The 10,396-nt window shown below is 33.5% G+C and overlaps 1 protein-coding gene across 1 annotated transcript; it reads left to right on the forward strand.

Annotated features, from left to right (window-relative positions):
* Nucleotides 1-2,830: 2,830 nt before the first annotated feature.
* Nucleotides 2,831-8,735, forward strand: LOC145060990 (SIT4 phosphatase-associated family protein). The gene is made up of 20 exons (XM_079008337.1): nucleotides 2,831-2,959; nucleotides 3,068-3,205; nucleotides 4,510-4,613; nucleotides 4,758-4,844; nucleotides 4,921-4,996; nucleotides 5,114-5,188; nucleotides 5,295-5,348; nucleotides 5,437-5,496; nucleotides 5,573-5,689; nucleotides 5,771-5,865; nucleotides 5,934-6,136; nucleotides 6,225-6,322; nucleotides 6,416-6,519; nucleotides 6,610-6,775; nucleotides 6,990-7,112; nucleotides 7,207-7,289; nucleotides 7,390-7,531; nucleotides 7,643-7,672; nucleotides 7,743-7,813; nucleotides 7,913-8,735. The coding sequence occupies exons 2-20, from the start codon at nucleotides 3,167-3,169 to the stop codon at nucleotides 8,415-8,417; spliced, it is 2,232 nt and encodes a 743-aa protein (XP_078864463.1). The 5' UTR covers nucleotides 2,831-2,959; nucleotides 3,068-3,166; the 3' UTR covers nucleotides 8,418-8,735.
* The last annotated feature ends 1,661 nt before the right edge of the window (nucleotides 8,736-10,396 follow it).

The raw sequence follows: 10,396 nt of genomic DNA on the forward strand, positions 1-10,396 counted from the left end.
GTTCTAATATTATGACACTTGACAAAAAGACTACTATTTTATTAGTATAGAGAAGATCCCTATTCTAATAAAAGAATAATTTTAATATCCTTTTGACATGTGTCATCATATTAGGTCTCCTAATTAATACATATTTGATTCTTTTTTTGCCATGTGTCACCCTATTAAACCTCTTAATTAATGCATGCCACTTGTCAACCTATTAATTATGTATTTCAAATTTTAAAATTTTCACTTTAATTACAATAAATTAATAACAATGCAATAAAATTAAAATAAAATTAATACAAATTATAAGGTGATATAATTTCACATATTTATTTAAATTAACGATTATAATTTATTAATAATTTTGTGTTCGAACTATTAAAGTTTAATTAATTTTTTAGCCGTGGTTATATATATATATATATATATATATATATATATATATATATATATATATATATATATATATATATATATATATCTTCCTATTCTAATAAAAGAATAGTTTTATTCTCCTTTTGACATGTGTCATCTTATTAAACCTCTTAATTAATGCATGTTTTATTCTTCTTTTGCCATGTGTCACCACATTATGTCTACTAATTAATACTTGCCACATGTCAACCTATTGATTATTATTTTAAATTTTAAATTTTCCACTCTATCTACATTAAATAGCATTAAAATAAAATTAATACAAATTATAAAGTGATATAATTTCACATATTTATTTAAAATCAATAATTATAGTTTTATATAACTAAAAAATCTCCTAATTAATAATTTATTTAAAATAATTGATTAATAACTTTGAATTTTCACTAAAAAGCTTAATTAATTTTGTAACCGTGGTTCCCACGGGTTATAAACTAATATATATATATATATATATATATATATATATATATATATATATATATATATATATATATATATATATATATATATATATATAAGTTGGATCGAGTAATGACTCAAAAATAAGTGACGACTGTAAGGACAAATCTTTGCCGCATGATTGAAAAAAAATAAAATGTGGATATTTGATTTTATTTATCATCAATATCTCGTGAGATGATATGTCGTTTTTGTAATTATGTGCGAGATTTAAATAATTTTCGACAAATGTTATCTGTTTGGAGGTTAAATGGGTAAAAGAAAAGATGATGTGGGGCTTAGTGTGGATGATCGGACCCTTATGTTCCTAGAGACCCATGATCGAGTGACTAAAGGGGCTTCATGGAAATGACCATAACTTTGTCTAAGGGACTCTGTTTTGGGCCTACAACCAGGCAAATCGAAGCTTGGAACTAGGAGCACGTCATGGTTGAGACTTACCAATTTTTGAGTCCATAAGTTGTTTTCTAAATGGACTTATAGACAACTTTGTGATTTTTTTCATTATTTTTGGGTTTTGTTTTTTGGTTTGTGTTTGACCCATGGTTGTTTTGAGGCCCATTTTAAATTTTGCTCCTTATTATGTGTAACTGATGTAATTTGTATGATCATTCATCAGTCTTATAAACTTTCAGTTTTCTCCCAAAATTATATGTGTGTTAGACCATATTTTGAAGCCAATCCCACGATATTCGTAGAATCAATGTGGTTTTGAAGAGATTGTCATGGGTATTCTGTTAGAATCAACAAACTAATTCTTATTTATCTTTGTTCTGTTTTGCACGCTACATCAGTTGGTATCAGATCCGAATTCCTAGTTTAAAATGCTTCCGAGCAGAAACAGGTCACCCACCAATGTTCATGAACAAGAACTTGAAGAACGTCTTATGAACCGAATGGAGGAGATGATGGATCAGATGGTTGATCAATTGATTGGCCGGATGGTCGAGCTAAGGAATTGATGAAGGGAAATGTCTTTAATTCATTTGCATGTGGAAGTGTTGGGTTTTTAGTTCAAAAATAGTTTCATAAACAAGAAAAATATGGTAACGAAAGACTTTAATTTTGAAATAACATAAATGCTTGTTGGTATTCATCATTTATAGAATTTTCTTTTTGCCATTTTGTTTAAAAATTATTATAATTTTAATGTTTGTCTTCTTTTACGTTTGCCTTCATCGGAGATGGAACATCGTATTTACTTGAAAACAACATACTCATGTGTTGTTGTATGTAAACACAATTGAATTGAAATCACAACGAGTGACCAATAATTCAAAGGTTGCTAAAATCTCAATGCAAAACGGTAAAATCTCCAAACCCCTAAACATACTAAAATAAGTTGCATACTTGAAATATGCATCGAGAAAAAACAAAACGTTACTGCTCGTGAGAGAAAAATTGACTCACGAATCCTTAGCAAACATTATCTTGTAGCGACCAAAATTTTTCATAAATATTTGCTTGTAAATCATAAATTGTATTTACATGTGTTTGTCTTTATTTCTTTAATGTTTTATATCAGAAACCACATTTAAACATTTAACTAGTTCGTAAATAGATACTTATGATAGTTATTATGATAGTTGTGATCATTTTAATTAAGGCTAAAAAACATTTTTGTGTTGATAAATAACTTTTTAGCTTATCAAGTAATCATATTTTAATTTGTTACTAAAGTGTTTTAAATTATGTAATACCTTTGTTAAATAACGACAAATCTAATTTAATCGGAAATTATTCATGAATCTATCTATTTATCCGACAATAACCTTTAAAATGAAGTCAACATACAATATTACTAGGCTAGAAAGCCTCTTGGTAATTAAAACTTGATACTAAATAAAAATATAACTATGTGTATGGAAAAAATGACTATTATATAAATTGACAAATAAAAACATGTGGCTTTTTTTTTTATTTGTTTGCATAAATTAATGTTTTACAAAAATAGGTTTACTTGCAAAATAATTGTACATAGATTTAACTTTGGAATTTGAAAATGGATCGATGGACATAGAAGAAGGAGGAGGAGATAGTTGCAACAGAGATATACCCCCTCCCGCGATTGCAGGTTTTCTCTCCCTCTCTCTCCATCTCTATCTCTAACCCTTGAATCAATCAACTCTTCCACATAATTTTCCCACAAACATAACCTCTTTGCTTCCATTTTGAATTTTAGGGTTTCGTTTCTCAGATTTTGGAGCTTCTTGCGGTGATCTTTAAGCTACGTTTCTGGCGCTGCAGATCTGAATTCAAACCATTCCTATTCAATTTCACGATGTTTTGGCGTATGACCGGGTTGTCCACTACGTCTCCGGTAAATCCTTGATGTTTCTTACAGATAATTTGGTTAGATGCTTATATATATCTTTAGATCCTGGTTTTGATTAGTTACTATTTAAGCTAATCGTAAGTTTGTTTCTTCATTCAGACGTTTGTTTTGTTGGTTGATGAGGAAAATGAAAGGAAATCAAATAAAATGAAAAAATTGACACAAATTTGATGCTGTTTAACAATATTAGTGTAGTAGCCTCAGGTTTTCTTATTTCCCAGAGACCTATATGATAGAAAGTGTATATTTGAAAATTTGTGTTTATGTTTGATGTGTTAAGTCAAGTTCCATGGGGTTTTGTTCTTTTGGGTGCGCATAGAGAAAGGAATCGCATCTGTTTGTGTAGATTATTGTTGATGATGGGTTTGGGAAAGTGACAGGAACTGTATTCTATTGTGGACAACATATGACTGTAGGCATGTCTGGGTATGGTTAATTAAAAATATCTCCATCTTGGCATCTTGCTTGGTTTTGCCTGGTTGATTGGTTTCTTACTCCAACATGTATATTGAACATGATAAAAAAATCTATGTTAATATAAGGTAACCCAAAAGACTTAGGTGTCCTTAACTAGAATTGTATGTGTCCATTTACCTGGATAATACACCTGATTAAATATCTATCTCACACCAGCCACCTCTATTATTTTACTCATTGTTATGTGTACAACAATTCTTTTAACATCCCCTTTCCTTTCTTCTCTGTCTTTTAACTTGTCTTTCTCCGGGACTCAAAATCTAATAAAATCGGTGAAAATGAGCTTTCTTGCACATCTATCTTTATCTTCTTTTCCATCTACTAGCATAAGTTATTACCATTTTAATGAAATTTTCTTTCCTCTCACATTCCCCTCTTAAAATCGTATTCTTATTGCTCTCACTCACTCTCTCTTACCTTTTTTTTTTTTTTTTTTTTTTTTTTTTTTTTTTTTTTTTTAATTACTCCTGCTGGGCCTGTTTCTTCTGGGATTTTTTTTGGTTATTTTTCAACAGAGTTTTTTCCTTCCCTTGAAACACATGGCCCTCATTACTGATCTCCTAAAGGGTTAGAAACAACTTCATTTTCTCTGTTGTTGGATCAATCTCGCCCTTTATAAATTTTGTCTGTGTCGAGAATATAAAGAGAGCCTGATATGATAAATTGTTCCCAAGAAAAGGCAAACAAGAATGTGATTGCCATATCATGCTCTTTACCCATGGCCCAAATCATTAGTTGATGACAATATTGTAATGACAACCACTTTGTCTTTGAGTGGTCTGAGATATCATACTCACCTTTTGTCAACCCAGGTGGAGACAATTCTGGACAAGGAAAATTTTACACTAGAGGAGCTTCTAGATGAGGACGAAATAATCCAAGAATGCAAAGCTCTTAACAACCGCCTTATTAATTTGTAAGTCCTATAACTCGCACTAAGTTTGTCTTCATGATATCCCATATCATATACTTCTCACTTGTGGTGTTTTTGACACCTTGTTATAAAATTTAATCTGTTTTAGTCATTTGCAATTTTTAGTCATCTTTGAGTTTATTGCAGTTTGAGGGAAAGGACTCAGGTTGAGCAACTTGTTCGTTACATAGTGGAAGAAGCTCCCGAAGATGCAGAAAAAGGGCGAACATTTAAGTAGGTTTCTTTGGTCTATCACTTAAAAATTAGTTTCTTCAGATGCTTTCTAATAGTAAGTACTTTTATGTTTTAGGTTCCCTTTTATTGCTTGTGAGATCTTTACTTGTGAAGTTGATATCATCCTCAAAGCCTTGGTTGAGGATGAGGAGGTATGTAACAGTCTATTTTTGTATCTTTTTAGGCTATTGAGTTCAAAATCAGAAGTGTTCTTAGGGTTGTTTGATTGTGATTGACTTGTGAAAGCAACCTTTCATGTATTGTTGCAGTTGATGAACTTGCTATTCTCCTTCCTTGAACCAGAACACCCACATAGTGCTCTTCTTGCTGGTTATTTCAGTAAAGTAAGTTCACTTCAATTATCATTTTGTTGTTTCTTATGGATTTTGGCTGAATTGTATATTTCAACTGTTCTTTTTTATGTTCCCTTCTCATATTGGATGTTTCTAGGTTGTTGTATGTCTGTTGTTGCGAAAGACAGTTCCCTTAATGAACTATATTCAAGTAAGTATATATATGTATATATATACACTCTTTTGTGCAAATTATTTTTGTATTCAAATTTCTAAGTTGTTTATGACTTTTTGTCCAGGCCCATCAAGAAATCATCAAGAAACTAGTTGACCTAATAGGAATTACATCCATCATGGAGGTGAAATCTCTACCATTACTATTCTTATTTTTTACCACTGTATCGGCATCCCATCTAATTTCTTATTCTTTTACAGGTTCTTATTCGTCTAATTGGTGCTGATGAACATCTTTACACCAGCTATGTAGACTCAATGCAGTGGCTAGAAGATACAGATGTCTTGGAAATGATTGTTGACAAGTTCAGTTCTACAGTAAGTTTTATTTCTATCCATTGTTTGACCATATAAAATTATGAACTAATAACTAAAATTTTAAATTCAAACTTTTTGAAGGATTGTCCTGAAGTGCATGCGAATGCAGCAGAAGCTCTTTGTGCTATAACTAGATATGCTCCCCCTGGACTGGCTGCTAAAATATCTAGCCCAAGGTTTGTATTTAAATTTTTTGAATTGTCATTTAATAAACACATAAACTTTTTATATATACTTTTTGCAGCTTCATAGCAAGATTATTTCGTCATGCTTTGGAGGACTCAAGGCCAAATTCAGTTTTAGTTCATTCATTGTCTGTATGCATATCTTTGTTGGATCCCAAGAGACAAACCTCTGGTACTTATTACATGTACAATCGCCAGTCAACTCATGGTCCTGCAGCATCAGCCAAACCTGAGACTGTGGAAGGCATGTTGGAGAGCCTAGGTATTTTTTTTTTAATCTTGTAAATAAATATAAATTATTGTTAAAAAAACTAGTTCTTATGTTGAAATCTTGCCTTCAAAATGTGCAGGGAATCTGTTAAAGCTCTTGAATGTTTCAGCAGAAGTAAATGTTTTACTTACAACATATGGCAAGTTGCAGCCACCTCTTGGGAAACATCGTCTAAAGGTTATTTTTGTACTTCACCCACTTTATATAATTATATTATGATTATGATACAATGAATTAAAAAATAACTTATTGTTACTTAACAAATTTCAGATTATTGAATTCATCTCGGTCTTGATGACTGTTAGTAGTGAAGCTGCTGAGAAGGAGTTGATCCGCCTTGGTGCATTAAGACGTATTCTAGAATTATTTTTTGAGTATGTGTTGTTATCTTCTGGAATGTTCTATGAGTAACAAATATATTCAATTATATCAGTTTATTAACCAACATTGTTTATTGACTTTAGGTACCCTTACAATAACTTCATCCATCACCACATTGAACAGATAATAGATTCTTGCCTTGAAAGCAAGAATTCTTCACTTATCAAACATGTTCTTGAAGATTGTCTTCTTGTCAGGAAAATTCTTGATGCTGAAAAGAATTGTGCATTGGACTCTGATCCAAAGAATGTAATGTTCTACTTTCTTGTTTACACATTATATCAATATACGTGGATTTATTTATCCATTTTACAATTTAACATAATAGCAACATGTGACAAATAAAGTACAATGATCATATTGGTAAAAAGTGCATTGCTATTATTGGTGAATAAATGTACATTACCTATTTTGGTAGTGAGAGTAAAGTCTGTAATTGGAATTCATTGAATACATGTTGCAGCCAACAGTCCCTGCTGAAGGAAGAACAGCACCAAGGATAGGAAATGTTGGTCACATGACACGTATTGCAAACAAACTCATTGAAAAAGGAACAAATAACAGCTTCATAGAGTCATATCTGCAGGTTGCCACATGTCCTCCTGTTTTAGTCGACACCTGTCTTTCTCATTTCCCTTTTGCCTCATACAGATAACATGCTATGTTTTCTTGTTTGACAGGGTGATAGTGAATGGGTTGAGTGGCATACAGATGTACTCCTTAAACGCAATACGCTTGAAAATGTCTATCAGTGGGCATGCGGGTGGGTATATTTGTAATTTGCCATTTTGTACTATATATTTGTTTTTGCATCATGTAATATAATATAATTGTTTTTCTCTCTATTTAAATTAAATAAATAGGAGACCTACTACACTTCATGATCGTGGGAGAGATAGTGATGATGATGATTATCAAGATAGAGACTATGACGTGGCAGCTTTAGCCAATAACTTGAGCCAGGCTTTCCGATATGGTATCTATGAAAATGATGATAATGATGAGGTATGCTACTTTTATCCTTATTTCCTAATTTTAAATTTTAAATTAATACACTATTTTTATTTTTCCAGACTATTGATGGCTGTAACATGTTTTTTTTTCTTGTTGTGTTAGGGTCATGGCTCATTGGAAAGAGACGATGAGGTAACAGTATCACTATCAATATTAGTATTAGTAACAATATCAGTATCAGTAACAGTGTAAGCTTTTGCAGGATGTCTACTTTGATGATGAATCTGCTGAAGTGGTGATATCTTCACTTCGATTGGGAGATGACCAAGAAAGGTGTGTTATTTGTCTAGTCATATTGCTGACTAGACTAAGATTATATATATAATCTTACGTGGCAGTTTCAGTTAATGATTGGTGGATTATTTATTTCAGTGGGTCGCTCTTCACAAATTCAAATTGGTTTGCTTTTGAGGAGGAGAGGGCGGAACAAGAACAATCAACTAGTGCAGTAGCTTCATCACCCTCACCCACCACTGAGGCTGCTGCTGGAGGCGGCAGTGGTGGTGGTGATGATGATGTCACTTCTGATAAAAATGACAAAGATGTGGTTGATGCCGCCACATCTGAGGTCCCGGAGTCGAAACCTGGCCCGGATGACACTGTCATCGGGAAATCGACTGAGGATTTGAAACCAAGTGAGAGTGATAAGCCACCGGAATGGATTGAATGGCGGGAGTCGGTGGAACCCTCCGGCGAACCACCCGTCGAACCAACAACCGTGGAGTCTGCTGAAACATCAGTTAGTCTTCCGAATGGGAATCTAGATGATGATATTGTTCCGAAAGAAGAGGAGAAGGTGTCTCTGCCATCTGCCGCCACCGGAAAACCGGATGCGAACGATGGCAAAACGGATGCTGGAGGTGGTGGGCCGGAGTAATGTCCACATGCTCGTTATTCTGGTTGTAGGAGAGGGAAACAAATGTGCTTTGATGTGTATTTTGGACTAATTGTGTACATTATTGATTGATGGGGGCTGGTGTCGGAAATAGGGGTAATGATTCTTTCCGCTCCCACCGGTGGTGGTGGTTGCTCTGGTGACTGGAAATTGGTTCCGGTGATGGGGGTACTCATTTGAAGATCCTCTTAGCAAGTGGTTGTATGTTAAGGTTATTTGGTTAAGATCTTGACGTTTGATTCTTAATGTCTAAAAATTTCATTAATTTATCATAAAATAAGATAAGTCATGTTTATTGGATGATGCCAATGAAAAGCTTTGATAGTATGTTTGCTTATTGATGTATTGGAAATGCTCGATTTTTATTGAAATGGAGCAGCACGACAGTGTCCTACCACCAGAAATTTGGTGTTGATGGGTGGCGGGGATGGTGGTAAATAAATAACAACAAAAACATGTTTAACCTCATTTAAATAAGATGTTTGGACTTTAGATTTATTTATTTATTTAAGTTGTAACCAAATGACAACAAACCGTGATAATCCCATTGGAATGGAGTTGGAGGAGGTAGAAGTCAAGATTCATTGATTGTTTCACATAGAAGAAACAAAAAACATGTAAATAAGTCAAGAAGAGAGAGCAGGAACACATATACATGAGTAAATCATAGTATAAGCAAATGAATCCAAGAACCTGTAAAAGAGGTAGTCATCAATATGAGTAGTGAAACATGACGAATAAATCACAACACAAACATCTAAGCTAAAACGTAGGTATCTACCAATAAAAATCGGGAAGGATACAAGAATTGAAGCAGGTAACAAAAGAAAGTTACAAATGACACACATAAGCCCTACAGAGATACCTAAGTTACTAAATTACCATGAATGTCGATGATAAATCTCCACACCTTGCACTCTAATGTCATATGTGTAGCCTTAATCTATCCTTCCATTTTCTTCTAGGAAGTCCTCTCCTCCTATTACCACCAACCATTGTTAACTCAGCCATCCCTACAACCACTGATGGTATTCTCCTTTGGGCACGCCCATACTATCTCAATCGTCATTTCTTTAATTAGTTGATCCATGCCACTCCTCATGAATTTCTAATGGCTGTGTATTGGGCCAACATTGGGATATGGCAGGCCTCACCGAAACCATGTATAATTTTCTCTCCAATTTTAATGGAATCTTCCTGTCACACAAAACTCTCGAGGCCGAGGCCGCCCTCCATTTTAACCAACACGTCTCCCTTCCTAAATACTTGAAACTCTCATTGAGGTGAAGAGTTTGATTCACTATAGTTACATGTACTCCATCATTCTTCTCCCCACTGAAATTGCACCAAAGATATATCTAGTTTTAACAGTGTTGATCTTAAGCACCTTATCTACCAACTTCGACCTCTAGGTGTCCTACTGGGCATTCAAAAATCAAACCAATCTTTGATTCGACCACCAACACAATGTCATTGGCAAAAAGCACACACCAAGGTACTAATCTCTTGGACATCTCGTCCAAGATCAAGGCGAAAATATACGGGCTAATGGTTGAACCATATTGGATGCCCATTTCTACCGGAACGACTGTGTCTCCGACATGGTTCATAACACAAGTTGTAGACTCACAATATATATATATATATATATATATATATATATATATATATATATATATATATATATATATATATATATCATGAATAACCATGATATATTTCCCTAAGACACGTCTAGATTCCAAACTCCTCCAAATTGCCTTACATGGTATGTTATCGTACACATTCTCTAAGGCGATGAACACCATATGGAGATTCCTATTTCTTTCTCTATATTTCTCCATTATGCGCCTAAGGAGATGGATCCCCTCACTTGTCAACCTCCCACACATGAAACCAAATTGGTTTTCTGACACAGTTGTGATGTGCCTCCAATACTCTCTCCCATAGTTTCATAGTTT

Source organism: Lactuca serriola, chromosome 7, assembly GCF_051521515.1.
Source record: "Lactuca serriola cultivar US96UC23 chromosome 7, Lser_US96UC23_V15, whole genome shotgun sequence".
Lineage (NCBI taxonomy): Eukaryota > Viridiplantae > Streptophyta > Magnoliopsida > Asterales > Asteraceae > Lactuca > Lactuca serriola.

What these genes read in the sequence shown, in the direction of transcription:
- LOC145060990 (XM_079008337.1), top strand. Translation starts at nt 3,167, where the DNA reads ATGTTTTGGCGTATGACCGGGTTGTCCACTACGTCTCCG. An exon ending in ATTCTAGAATTATTTTTTGA is followed by an intron (nt 6,520 to 6,609) that starts GTATGTGTTGTT and finishes TATTGACTTTAG; the next exon opens with GTACCCTTACAATAACTTCA. An exon ending in CATTGGAAAGAGACGATGAG is followed by an intron (nt 7,673 to 7,742) that starts GTAACAGTATCA and finishes AAGCTTTTGCAG; the next exon opens with GATGTCTACTTTGATGATGA.